We start from the raw sequence: 15559 nt of genomic DNA, 5'->3' as shown, positions 1-15559 counted from the left end.
AAAGTTTCAAAAATTTGTTATTATAATTCCTAGTGAATATTTAAATCAATGTTGCTCACGCCATCCATCCGCTGAGTGCATCTAAATTTCCTCAAAGATCCCACTGTATGGGTCGGAAGAACCAAGAGCGTCTGATCCAGAATGGGCTGCTGAAGAAAAGGTCCTCCAAATTGTGGAAAAAATACCCGACGCTGGCCTTTGGTAATATTTTATGGAATACTGAATGTAGCTGTGTAAATGATTTTATACTCTATAATTCTAACAAAAGTAGTACTCTCGCTAGACGACACTTTTTAAAACAGTTATCATTGCAGTTGATGAAAAACCATTTGATGGAAAGAGCTGAAAACATGCATTTGCCATGCCAAACCCGAAATGATGCAAGAAAATTTGCTGGTGATGGAATCAATAGAAGACAATAACCCTGAGCCTTCAACTACTAAGAGAAATTACTGTGTACATTTTACAAGAATAAAAGAAGTAGCTTTGTAAAAAAATGCGCCTGTTGCATTTGTTTGCCACATGCTAATTACGTATGTCCTAATTGTGGTGAAAACCTCTGACTTCCTAATTCTATCGAAAACTTGTGATTTTAGCATTTTAAGTTTCCAGTATAAACCCACTGTAGTAAGGAATATTAATTATAGTGATGTATTTCTGAAATTTTATAATATTAAACTACTAGTTGTGTTGCTGCATAATTGTTAATTAAAACTTGTTACCCATAAGCCTCTCAGGCCTAACGTGTGCTATAATAGAACTGTTTTCACGTGTTTCCTGTAGGGGGGTTAAAGAACTATTAAATCTTATGAAGTCTATAATATTTACGCCTGTTTAACAATACTGGTATTATTTCCCAAGAATGGTTGTTATCAGAATACCTAGAAAAGCTAATGCAGCAGAATGTTCCGATCACCGAAAAATCTGGTTAGAGATATCTGCTTAAGATATTCTCTAAAATTATTCATAACCATGTCTACCAGAGAGGCGGGAACTTCATATTAGCGATACAGAGATAATTATGGGATACACGTTAACATTACAATAAATAACATCACTATCGAAAATGAAGAATTTCAGATAATAAATTGCAGCTCAAATTTTTCAATATAATCTAGTAGAATTTGTTTACCGATATTTAAATACGTTACTAAAAGAAAATATCAATTTTGGTACGTGTTTTTTTTTTGCAATCGGGCTTAAGTGTCCATTCAGCTAGCAGCAAATGTGTAATAACTTTCACCTAACTTAACCTATTTTAACTAAACTAACTACACTACTATTATTGAATTTAAAAGAAGAACTACGATGAGAGAGGAACTAGGATTACTTTTCGCACCTAGGGATCATTCAAGGTGACTCACAGACAGAGAGGGTAGACCACGTAAAGTATAGGTAGAAATATTTAGCGATTCAATAGAGGTAGATTTTTCATCTCCTTCAGGCAGCCCGGAAAACATCTTTAAATCTCCCAGAAAAAAAAAAAAAACAATCAGCCAAAAATTAAAAACAAACGTCGATGTTTATGAGGAAGAAATTATAAGAAATACAGTTCATACCTTTGCAATGATTCATGGCAGCGGACCTACAATGTCAGCTGTTTACAACGCTGTTGAGGATGATATTAATTTCAAAGAAAAATTATAGTCATTCAGAAAATTGGTGAAGAAATTAGGTTTTAAATGGCAAAAAAACAAGAACAACAGAAAAAACTGATGGAAAAACAGCAAAAAAAAGCCAAAAGAACAGACTATTTAAGAAAAAAAAAATATAGACAGAGGGATATGATATTATCTATACTGTTGAAACATATCTCCACAGTAGTCATGCAACATCTACATCATAAGATGATGATTCAAACAACTCTTTAAAGGCTCCTGTTGACAAATGTCAGATTGTACATGCAGGAGGGGAAAGAGGTTTTGTTCCAAATTGCCTGCTAATCTTCAAATCTGGTTCAGCGTACTGGAGATTATCACAACGATATGAACCATAACAACTTTACAAAATGGCTTCAAGAAAAGCTAATTCTCAACTTGAGCCAGCAAACCGTACTTGTATTGGACAACGCGTCTAACTACAACATAGCCTGTGAAGCGGCTCCTACATCTTCATGGAAAAAATAGGACAACTACATCAAAGGCCTTGTTGTAATCTATGAAACACATGAATACATCTTGATTTATGTCAAGACATCTTTGAGACATAACGTTCAGTGCAAACAACGCCTCTCTTGTTCCAAGTCCATTTCGGAATCCAACCTATTACAGAATTGTTATTCGACCTTACATAAACTTTTCTTTGCGTTAGAAGGTTACGCCTCTTGTTTGAGAAGAGGCGTAACCCCCTTCCAGTGGCATAATGCAATAATAACCATAATGCACAAAAAGGTGACATTTCAGACCTAAAGAACTACAGACCTATTAGTTTGCTCTCCCATACATACAAACTATTCATGAAGATAATAACAAAACGGCTTGTGAACAAACTTGATAGTTACCAACCTTGTGAACAGGCTGGGTTTCAGATATGGAACAAATGATCATCTACAAGTTATAAAAACGCTAATAGAAAAGTGTACAGAGTATAACAAGCCTATCTTTCTTATATTCGTAGATTATGAAAAGGCGTTTGATACTACAGATTATCATAAAATACTTCGAGCATTGGCTAACTGCCGCATTGACTACCGATATATCGCCTTAATTAAAAGTATTTACGAAACTGGTACAGCTTGTGTCCGCCTTCATGAAGATACCAAGAAGTTTCGAATAGAACGTGGAATTAGACAGGGTGATACTATCTCCCCTAAATTGTTTACAGTTGTTCTTGAATATACGTTCAAGTAAATGGAACGAGAGGATAACATGGGAATTAATATAAATGGGGAAGATCTGAACCACCTAAGATTTGCCGATGACATTGTTTTGATATCTGATAGAGTTGATAAAGCTACAAAAATACTACACATGCTCTAGAAAGTGTCAAAAACAATTGGTCTTAAAATTAACACCTCAAAGACAAAATTTATGACCAACCTTGTAGTCAGCTGTAAAATTCTGATTGAGAGCCATAGCATCGACCAGGTAATAGCTTACAAATATCTAGGGCATAAGATTCGCTTAGGCCGAGATAATCAGACAACTGAAATACAAAGAAGGATAGGTCTCACATGGGCTGCCTTTGGTAGATTGAATAAGATTTTTAAGTCTATTATCCTAGTTTGTTTAAAAAGAAAGGTTTTTAACCAGTGCGTTTTACCGGTTCTTACATATGGTGCAGAAACACTGACTCTGACAAAAAGAACAATAGATAAAATAAGAGTTACACAACGCTCTATGGAAAGATCAATATTAGGTATTACCATCAGAGATAAAGTACCAAACCTAGAAATAAGAAGAAGAACAGGAGTCATAGATGCAGTTGAAAAAATAGGCATGGCTAAATGGGCTTGGGCCGGACATGTTGCCAGATTAACGGATGATAGATGGACCAGAAAGATTCTGGAATGGCGACCAAGGCAAGAGGCATATCGAAGCAGAGGACGACCACCGACTAGATGGATGGATTATATCAAGCGCATCACCACAAACTGGATGCAAGAAGCTCAAGATAGAAATAGGTGGAACATTTTACGGGAGGCCTACGTTCAGCAGTGGACAAATATAGGTTAATTGATGATAGAAGGTTAAAGGTTTTAAGCTTGGAGATCACGATACCGTTTATGTTTTTAGACTACAGGTAGTGAAGGGATGTATTTTACGATGAAAGGGTTACTTATCTCTTCGGTTTAAAGTATTTGGTTTTGGAAAATGCTAGTATACTAATGGATCAAAAACACGGAAAGGAGTAAGAATATTGATTACTGGTTCTAGCAACAGACTATCATAGGCCACAGAAATACTCATACAGTATTTCAAGCAGAATTGCTAGCAATAGATTTTTGTTCTCAATAATTAGATAGCCTAAGGGTACTGAACACTATGAGGTAATAAATAGGTACATCGTTTCCCGACTATTTTAAAATAAGGAATCCATAGATTAATAACCAATTTTTAATAAACATATTTTAGTAGTACTTTTATAAACACTTACTTTGCGTATGCTTTTTCTAAAAGAGCTGCCCAAAACTCTGAATTATTTGCACAATGTAAATAAACCAGCCTTCCTTTATACGTTGGTAGTTTATCATCAATAAATACATCTTTCCATTCGCCAAAACACCAAAACCTAAAACTTCAAAAAAAATAAACTGAGTATTTTGATAAAAGAAGATGTTTAACGACTTTGTTGTGGAAATTTTCATTTACGATAGCTACATTCGTTGTATACAAATTTGTTTGACAAATGTGTCACTAATACTCAGTTAAAGGAACAAGAGATAAAATATAGTCAGTTGCCATGATGATAAAGTTATCAATAAAAAACTTGTAATGAAGTAAAAACTTCGTTTTGTAAATAGTACAGAAGGAAGTTTTTATTTCATTATAGGTTTTTTTAAACTATGATATACAGCTAACAACTGGGAATTTCCCTTTTAAATTTTATTAATAAAAATATAACAACATGTTTTCATCAAACAACTCTGCCATTGTGGGTCCTAAGCCTGGATAAGAAAGAAAAATAGTAAATAGCTAGTAACTGGGACTTGGTAATAGTACTCATGCCCAGTGGATGCTGTAAATAAATGATAACTAATCCTTAAGTCCATATATGTAGATGACACTAGCAAATCCTACTCAAGGTAGAAGAAGAGTTCCTGGTCCCGTAGGCATAGTGTCGACAACCCTACCTTGTAAAAAAATATATTAAACGAGCTATAGAAACCAAAACCGGATGAAGAAAGGACATTTGATTCTCGAGCAATGAAATATCTTCTAGAAAATTAAAGGGGTTGGAAGGCGTATTGGCAGACAAGAGAGCTCTATACAACAAAGAATATGGATTCAGAAAAGGTTGATTAGCATTCGACGTCGCGATCTGGATAAGAAACGCGGTGAAAACAAGCAAAAAGGAATGGGTGGTTATTGTTTTATTGGACATCAAAAACGCCTTCAATTCAGCGAACTGGGGTCTCATCGTAGACAAGATTGTCGAACTTGGGACCCCGAAATATGCGTCCAATATAATAAAGAACCACCTATAGCAAAGAAGCGTATGAATATCGAAGAAAAATAAGATGAAAATGACTGCTGGAGTACCCAAAGGATCAGTCCTGGGACCCACACTATGGAATATTTTATACAACGGGGTACTAGAAGTAAACAAAACACAAGAAGTATAAGTGCTATTGCATACGCAAACGATCTAGCCCTACTTATAGAAGTTATGAATTGGGGCATTATAAATAAAGTAAATGAAGCAATAGAAAAAACTGCGAGATGGATAGAGAGAAATGACCTAAAACTTGCAGTAGAAAAGACAGAAGTAATCATGTTGAGGGATCACGGGACAGAAAAAACATAAATTTTTGGTTCAGAGGTTCCAACCTAAGACACCAGAAGACCGTAAAATATTGGGAATCATACTAGACGACAAAATGGCATTCAGACCCACATACAAGAGACATGTCGGAAGGTAGAAGGGGGACCTCGACCCTTAATAAGATAATGCCGAATATAGGACATATATAGGACCCCGGGTCACATATCACATATTGTAGGATCCGTCATCCTACAATCCACCATGTCCATCTTACTATATGGGGCCCCAGTGTGGCATGAGATTCTCAACAAAGCAAAATATAAAGACATGCTTCTTAGGGCACAGAGAAAACCAACCATTGATCAGGGTATGCAGTGCGTACAGGATTGTATCAACCATTGCCTTACAAGTAGTGGCCGGTGCTGTGCCGGTGCATATCCTGGCTAATAGAAGGGTTTGGATGCACCAAAAGGGCAACGGAGCTTTAGTTTCAGGAAAACAAGAAAGAAAAAGGAATTTGGAGATGAGACAAGACCAATGGTCAAGAGAAACAGACAAGGCTGCCTGAACGAGTGCCATTATCGCAAATGTAGTAAGGTGGTATGAGTGTAAACAAAGACATGTCAACTACTACTTCACCCAATTTATGACGGGGCATGGACCTTTCCGGTCTTCCGAGCATGTGGTATTCGTATGCACTGCATACAATGTGGGGCGAACCTTGCTGCAGCTGGGCCTGCGGTCACCTCTAGGTGAGCCACATGAACTAACGAATAAAGCAATTGAAAACAAAAGAATCCTTGACTTGATCATTGGTTTTGTGACAGAAACCATAAAACATACGGAAGAGAAAGAGAGCAGACTGCAGACTGCAGACAAAGGTGAAATATTTATTTTAATGTGTCATATCTGTCGGCGTCAGTGGGGTGAGCCATTATTCAGCTTCCACTACTGACTCCGAAATCTTAAATGAATTCTCAAAGAACTTGACTACATTACAGAAACCAATTTACATACGTGTTGCTTTGTTTTGTTTTGTCTCTACTTGTATCTAGTGTATGCTGTGTGTCTCCTTTTGGAGCAGCCTATTACTAAGTAATGGGCTAGTGTAGATGGAGAAATGAACGAACCACTCCCCACGGGTAGAATATGAATGTTTGGAGTTGCTTGTACCTATTATCTGATCCTTCTCGTTAGGTTTAAGATAGTTGAAACAACGGCGCGGTCGCTCCTTCCTGCCTATCGCTCTGCACGAGAATGTTTACCTTACAAACCAAGTCCGGTGCAGAGGTGGGTGGGGTGGCGCGACTGGGATGCTACGGCAATCACGGAGCGCAGACGGAGAGCGACAGATGGGAGTTATAAGTAAATCCAAAGGGTCAGATGGTAATGCTCGCTAATAGCGGTCCCAGGCCCGTCGGTTGGGGAAAGAAGGGGTGAGTTTAGTCGGAAGGCGGTCAACTACGGTTAGGCGTACTCGTCTGTATCTAACACACCTGGGACACCTTCCCAGAGGTCTTTTGAAGATTCTTACCTCCCAAAAAAAATAAACCATCCCACTAAAATATAATCTGGACATGACAGCTATACAAAAAATACGCTGGAAATCAACAGGAACTATCCAGAAGAACTAAAATCTATTATACTATAGTTGTCATCAAATGTAGTTCCTACCGAGGATAAAACAGATAAAAAACAAACAAATTTTTGTTAAATTAAAACAAACTTATAGGCTATGTTTCAGTGACGATGTTAAAATAATTATTGGGGACATGAAAGCGTTAAGACTATTATTTATAGTCTACAATCCCATAGGAGATTTTTAATGAGTCATTTGACCCAGCATGAATCACATATAAATCAATACTACAATAATGTAATAACAACTCTAAAAACAATGCTGTTAATTCTTATCGGTGAATAAGTGAGTCACAGGTAAGATAAACTTACCATTTAAGGTGATAAGTTTTTTTGGCCAAACATTTTTGTACGTCATTTATAGCTTAGATAGGTAATATAAAAATAATGACCTGCGACCTAATGCCGTACAAAAGTATTGGTACCAGGAGCAGGCAAAATTTTTTATTTTTGTAAAACTTTTTTCCCATATTCGGTATTTTGACACCGTTACGGCATTCATACAAAAAGTTTCGAATCAGTATATAGATTAATTTTTTTGTTACATTTTGGCTAGGACAGGGGTGAGAAATCTAAATCTCAGTACCTATACGAATTGGTGGCATAGTTTCTAAAGTTGTTATTACATATTGTAGTATTGGTTTAAATGTGATTCATGCTTGGCCAAATGACCTATTAAAAATGTCCCATTGGCTTATAGTCTATAAAGTAAGAAAAGAATAGATGTACAGATCAACTACAGGACCGTATAGTGTACATCAAGGATGTAACTATAATGGAACCATACTTCCAATTATCGCAGCATCCTTGAATATGACGAGTACCAGCATATAAGTAGTATTTTCAATATAAGCGTATACATAAAGTGACGCGAACGTCTTCAGAACAGACTTAAAATAAAATATACTCCCTATTGATCGACTCAAGACATGGATCAGGTATATTAAACTGGTGAAGATATAGAGGCACTAACATCGACTCAGATCACTTTCTCATAGGCGTGAGACTTAGAGAAGGTAGGTATATCAAATGCGTTGAAACAAACTGTTAAACCAAAAATTAAATATAACGTTGAAAAATTAAAGTGTGCTGGTATTTTAAAAAGATTTCAGGTATGCAGAGATAGTAAACTAACAGAGCACACCAGAAGTGCGGTAGGCGCCACTGAGCTTATCACAAACTGGGAGTTTATAAAAACCCTAAGTTTATAATTCAATACAGCTTCAAGAAAAGGTATTGGATGATGTACTCAAACGACAGCGAAATAATTGATTTGATCAAATATGCAAACGAGTAACTACAATGGGAGAACCAGGAACACTGTTGAAGAATATTCAATAAAAAGGAGAGAGAAAAAACAATAACATAGACAACCGAAGAGGCATCAAATCAATGAAGAGTTTGAATAAATTAGAACCTTAAACAAAGAACACGAACTTCAAACACGAGTCAACACAAAAAAAAACAAAAACTTTCAAGTCACAAGCAAGCCAGATTAAGTTTTAGTATGAACGAAAAAGTTTAGATTAAGGTTCACAATAAAGATCTTTTGAGTTCAAAAATTACAAGTACTGAAAAAGTGGCAGGAACACTTTGATACATTACTTAATGAAGAAAATTGAAATGGGAGTAGAGAACCTGTAGATCTTGAAAACGAGGAGACTCGTACTTGAGCAATCATTGAAGAAGTAAATGCAGCAATTCTTTCATAAGCTACTGACATAGGTATAAATTTTCTTCTTAATACAGCATACAAGGTTTTGTCCCTAATACTGCATGAACGACTGGCACATTACGCTGACAGTATTATCTACCAAAATGGCTTTTTATAAATCAGATTTACTACCATATATCACTAATACTAGAACATTTCTCCCTTTTTAAAACTGACACCCCGGAGAGCAGATCTAGATATTTGTCTTGGGAGAAGAACTTCCGGAAATACTTAGGGTCACTGGTTGACCACAAAAACAATACGTCTAAAAGATAAAAAAGCGAATGTGCGTGGCTAATTTTTGGTTCTTTGGCGTAGACCCTCAGCTAAAAGCGAGAAATATAAATAAATACCATAATGCGCCCACTGCTCATTTACTGATCGGACACATGAGTAATGACCATGCGAGAGGAAGAGTCAGTTGCTATGAATATTGGAAAGAAAAGTTATGAGGAATATATATGACGAAGTTAAGGAACAGATCTATGGAGAAGACGATATAATTTTGAACTCTAGACTTTTTTTGCAGATAATCATAAAACTATGAAAAATACTCCTGAGATAGGTGCAACACGTGATGCAAATCAGGAGACGACCTAAGCTCAGATATCTGGACGATATGGAGGAAGATTTGAAATAAATTAAAGTGAGGAGATGAAGAATGATGATCATAAGAAGATGATAGTAATGCTTTCATTAACCGTTAGTAGTTAGCTAAGCAATTACAACAGAGTGCTGGAACTTACCGAAAAATTCCACAATATGAGTTAGCCGCATCAAAATCTTGGTCAGGTGGAACTACCCGTTCCAGCAACTTTGGTGTTAACGCTAAAGAAGACACAGCAGCCAATAATCTTTGGTCTCCAACTTCCCCAGATTCAATTGAACACCTTTTATGAGACTCGTCAGAGGTATTATTGATAAAACGTGGTCGCTGACAGATTTCCTATAAAATAAAGGTTAAAAATTCATATATCTATAAAAGAGTAATAAAAAAAAAATTGTGCATGTAATGACGCGTCAATCTTAAACCAAAAGAATTAGTGATATTGACAAGCTCAGTCACCATGCTTTTGGTCTGTACCTCAGTCCTAAACTAGCCAGTACTATCCTACATAATAGTTTGTACAAAGTCATTTTCCTTCTGTAGAAGTATTGGATATATCCCGTCCGGACCTGGTGGTTTATATGGCTGAAATGATTTTATTGCCCATTTGATTTTGTCCTGGTTCACCACTTCTTGTACCATAAGCCAGTTTTCTCTAGAACAATAGTCATGGTATCAGTTTTGTTCAAGACTCAGGAAAGTGAAAAGTTTTTTCAGGGTCTCTTCACCATTATGACTCCTTTTGGAGCGAGATAATACTTATCTGAGTGTGCTTCGAGAGAACTTTATGGAGCCTTGATATTTCTGCAGTTTGTTCTATCTCCTCCCAATGCCTTCTCCATAATTATATTTAGTCAGAGTCAAATTAAATTTTTGTCTAACTTTGTACTTTGATTTGCAAGGTTGTCATTCAACTAGGGTACTTTCCTATAGGAACTCCTCAATAGCTATGTGACAGTTGTCTTCGAACGCTAACATTACAGTCTTTTGAAATTGGTTAAATATGCCGAATTCATGTCTTATTGTCCTCTTAAATACCTAGATAATATTCTAGGTCTGCTTCATACGACTCAGTTTGTTTTACAATATCTTCAATATCTATACAATCTATATATTACAATATCTATCAAGGTTTCCTTGATAAGGTCATTCTAATTACCTTTAATTTTAAAACAGATATGTTGATGGTCTGAATAAAACACATGCTATTTTTTAACAGTTCTAGCCAGTGTTAAATCAATTACCACTTTTCCCTGTGAAGTTACGAAAGTTGATTTGTTTCCTACATATGTTTAGTATGTGTATATTCATGTTCCATATCAAACTATAGTAACTAAAAGTAATTTTACTGCCCCAGGTCATATTTTACTTAGTTATGTTAGTATATGTTAGTATTCTTCTTTGATATTAAAACATCTAGGAAAGGTAATGAGTTATTATACTCCTATATTCACAGAAAGATTGTAGTTGATATTGTGACTTCATATACTAAAGTTATAATGTTTATTTAATGTTTATAATGTTTATTTCAAATATGTTTTTATTTTTGAAAACGAATACTAGACACTTATCAATATGTGTTCCTGATACAGTCATTACATCTATGTTCATAAATTTTTCCTTGGATGCATCTGTATAATTCAACCCAAATAATATTGTAACTATTTTTTCTGTAGAATAAAAACCTGATCTGCTTTGGTACTTTTTCTCCAGCATATTATCCTAACTCGTATCTTCTTCATCTTCTAAAGGTGAGTGGTGTTAACGATCTTCGAGTGGTGTTAACGACCACATTGATGTATCTTATTCTATTAATAGTAGCTCGAAATAGATCAGTTAACGTTAGACCAGTCCATTTCCTCAGATTGGCCAGTCAGGATATACGTCTACGTCCAGAGTCTCTCTTGCCCTTAAAATTACCTTGTAGAATCAACTGTAGAAGTCGGTATTTACTATTACGCATAAAGTGGCCAAAGTAAGACAATTTTCTGTTCTTTACGGTGTTAATAATTTCTTTCTCTTTTTTTAGCCTCTGAAAAATGTGTGGTATATATATCAGACCCTTAATATACGATATTATCACATTTTAAATGACTCTACTCGTATAAGCGAGTAAAAGTTTTTCAAAATAGACAGCTGACAGTGACATTGTGACATTTAAAAATGGTATTACTCTAAAATAGTTTAAAATTATGTTAACTTTGCTCATAAGTTACAAACTTGTATTTCAAAATCGGTGTTATCGGTGTATTAAACACACTGCATTCTTCTTTATCTGAACGTTCTTTGTTAAACTGTTATTCATCTTAGTTCTGCAAAGCGCATGTTTGTTTTCTCTTAAATTTCTTTCAATCTGTTCATTGAGCCTTCCCCAAAGTATCATTTGCAATATCCAGAAGAGTATTTAAAGACGATCCTAAGATGGCTATATTTGTGTTTCGGGCAAAGTTTACAAGACGACCGTTATCTCTATTTTTTACAATATTCAAAACAAGACCAATAACACAAAAAACACATAACAAAAGGCCTGTAATACTGCCCTAAGAGATATTTATAGTAAGAGAGCCCTCCTCGGAGAAGTAAATAAGTTCATGTTCTATAACTACTTTTTTCTTATGTCCTGTTAAGTGAGATTTTATACAATGATAAGCAGAGCCCATTGCTAGACAAAAATTTTGATTACACTAATCATTATATAGGTAAAAGTTAATATTGTTACAACTACATAATACTAATATTTCCATTATAGCTGATACATTTATTATTGTTTTAGTTGTCAATGTATCATCATTCTTTAATTTTGTTCTGATTATTTTCATTATTTTCAAAGTTTTATCTAATGCCATCTTTGAAAAAATGCTATACTCAATATTCGATAATTTATTTTAAAAATGTGTGTAAGTGGTGTATTTGCTTTATGGATTTTTGGTACTCTATTAAAATGAGCTGACTTGCTAATTTTTGCTAATAATAAGGTAATTTTCATTGAAAGAAGATGAAATTAAATTAATAATTTTTTTTTGTATTTCCAAGTAATAAAACAAAATTTGTTTAGTTTGTATTTTAAGAACGATTTCCGAAGTGCAAATTGTGGTTAATTTCAATTAAAGAGTAAAGTAATTGCATAATTTTTAAATATTTCATAAGAGTTTCTTAATCTTATCCTTTATAATCTTAATTATAACTTTTTTTAACCTTGTCCGTAAATTTCAAATTGCATCTAAATAAAATTTCTTTAACTATGACCTAAAACCTTACATGTGGACGCATCCAGACAATAGGACTTAAAGATGGTTTTTTGTGGTGGTAAAGTGCCTTAGAACCTGCAGGAAAATCAAGATCTTCAAAAAGACGGCCTTGCTCTCTACATGAACGTTTTATGTCGTAAAAACTTAGTGCTTTTTTTCGCCGATCTGTAGTACAACACCTGAAAAGGAGAAATTACGTAAGTACTTATTCTTATTCTTACTGAAACTGAAATTTAAAATATGTAAAATATACAGTTTTAAACACAAACAAGGTCTTAAAAAAAATTACAACATACAGATATATTTTACTTTAGTTTGAGCCCTTTGTACATAATGACATCTTTACACTAATATCTAATGAAATCAAATTGATAGTATCACACAACTATATGATTTTTTTCTAATAGGTAAATTTTTCATCCTTAAAAAATAATAAGTTACAAACAGCACAAGTCCAAAAGTAAAGTGGAGAGTAAGTAGAACCTGAATCCAAATTTTCATGAAATTTGGTGGTAACACGGAAAATTACAGAGTACAGCCGTATTTCATATTTATTTACTGACCTAAAGGGCTAATGCTGGCTGGTTGAGAAGTGAGGCAATGTTTATACTCAGCGTTGCCTTTTAAAATTCGTTAATTTTATTATTATACATCACTCTAAAAATGAAGATATATTCTAACCCAATATTGCGTCTTGTCATTACTCTAGAACAATATGAATTTTATTAGGGGCCCAAACATACTATTTGTGCCAAAAAAAATGACAAAACGCTAAATGTGCCCGTCTTCTTCGATTGAAGATTTTTGGGCAGTATTAAGTGGAAAAGTGTACGATAATGGTTGGAAGGTCGAAAACGAACAACAGCCGAAGTCTCGAAAAATATTTCAAAAGATTCACGAAGTAGACAATAAGACCATTGAGAACATTATGCAGAAAGTGAATCGAAAATTACATATTATTGAAGAATATGGACCTTTAAGTAGAATTTAAATTGTATTTGTACTTAATTAGTTATTATGGAATACGTTAATAAAAACACTATTTGAATATAAAATATTTTACCTTTTTTCTAAATCCTTCATTCATATTTGTCCAAAAACTTTTGGTACATACGTTATATCGCTGAAATAATAATACTGCATCTACGTGGCATACAAAAAGTCTAGAATATGAAAGTTGGACAATATAATAAACAGTTAAATATAATAAATTTAGGGTTAGAAAGTAAAATTATCACTAGTGTTATTTCGAAAGGGCTTGCAAATATTATATAACAAACATATGATATGTTTGTTTCCTTATAGGAACGGGACTATTTTATAACTGTTTGATCTAGATAATTTCCTAACAGTTTCCCATAAAATGCTTATAGGCATAGAGTAGAAATTCTTGCCAGGATTCTTTTCTATTTGCTTTTGTAATGTATTTAGCTTGTCCCGTAATTTCTTATATTCAGCGATATTTGCTAGCGTTTTTTGACGCTTCATTTTAATGAATGAGATTTTATATTGTTTAATAATTTTATTATACTCTACATCCCACCATAGTAGATACGTTCTATTTAAAATTTTTGTTTTGCTTATGTGATTGATAGTAGCCGTATACTTATATTATTATTGATAGGAATGGCTTAATCAGATTTTTTTAAGTTCAATTTGGGAGCCAGAGATATACTGTTATCCATATTCTTAATTGTCAAAGAGAGTCTAATTGGACAGTGGTCACTGCAATACAAAATCGGTATTATATCCCACGACAGCTTTTTTGATCATATGCAGTCACAATAGCTGATGAAGAGCCCGTATGTATATTGTAACGGTTTGGTTGCCCATCGTTTAGCCAGTTTAAGTTTTTTGAAGTAATCAAATTTTCCAAAATTTACCTTTAGAGTTTATTCCAAGAGATCCCCGTATTGGATTATGACAATTAAAATCGCCCTCAATTATTCTTGGAGTTGGAATCTGGTGTCCCACAGGGGGCGGTGCTGTCACACATATCGCCATATACAGGGTGGTCCTTAAGTAATTGTACAAACGAAAACCGTAAATTCTACACTTTAAAATATTACGATTTAAGCCAAATTGCTTTAATAAAATGTTGATATTAACAAAGATACAGGGTGTTAAAGTGCAAATTTAAAATTCTATTTTTCGCTATAACTTTCATGTTTGTAAAGTTTTATGCATAAAAATTTACAACTGGGTACTTTTAAATATGAGAAATTATAATTTGATGCACACTTTGATGTAGCTGATAGAGGGCGCCACATATGCCACGTATGTGGCATAAATTTGCACTTAACTTTTTTGTTGTTTGAGTTACCTGTATTTTTGATAAAAAATCTTAAAGATACATTATTTTAACAAAAAAAAAGGTATACTTCTTAATAACCTCAAAACTTGACAGTTTTCGTGATAATCGCATTTTACAAATCAGCTGTATAATTCTGATTTAAGGCAATTACTCCAGGCAACGAAGGAAAAATAGACAAAAACATTAATAAATCTAAATTTTGGTATAAAATACCTTTAACTAAAGTTAATAGTTAACGAAATATTAAATAAAATAAATATATCAGCAGGATAATTAATAATAGGATTTGACAAAAACAGAATAATAGGATTATACATAAAAAATTTTACGTTTTATGTTAAATTAAAGTCATAATCAAAACATTTTGTTTACAAACCAAATTAAGAAATAGTTAAACTAAATAACATAACTTTTTGTCAAAGTAAGTGTTCCATATGTCCAATATTTTCTTTAATTCATTTGTCAATATATTACATAAAAGATCATCTCATGTTAAATAGCATCATTGGTTCTAAAGAAACTGCTGCAGTATTTATTTCTTCCCATAGTTGGTTGAGAATGTTTATGGGATTCTTATAGACACGTTGTATTAATACTTCCCATACACCAAAATC

General features: G+C 33.9%; 1 protein-coding gene across 2 annotated transcripts in view; it reads right to left on the bottom strand.

Annotated features, from left to right (window-relative positions):
• Positions 1–15559, bottom strand: part of LOC140448866 (calpain-9-like) — a 172409-nt gene that overhangs the window by 100163 nt on the left and 56687 nt on the right. For both annotated transcript variants that reach the window (XM_072541993.1, XM_072541998.1), the window contains 3 exons: positions 12642–12810; positions 9523–9722; positions 4096–4236 (listed from right to left, as the gene is read on the bottom strand). In XM_072541993.1, coding sequence (XP_072398094.1) covers positions 4096–4236; positions 9523–9722; positions 12642–12810 — 510 coding nt within the window. The remainder of the gene's footprint in view (positions 1–4095; positions 4237–9522; positions 9723–12641; positions 12811–15559) is intronic.

Source organism: Diabrotica undecimpunctata, chromosome 1 (assembly GCF_040954645.1).
Source record: "Diabrotica undecimpunctata isolate CICGRU chromosome 1, icDiaUnde3, whole genome shotgun sequence".
Classification (NCBI taxonomy): Eukaryota; Metazoa; Arthropoda; class Insecta; order Coleoptera; family Chrysomelidae; genus Diabrotica; species Diabrotica undecimpunctata.
Note: the sequence above shows the minus strand (reverse complement) of the source record. Positions and strands in the feature narration are given on the sequence as shown.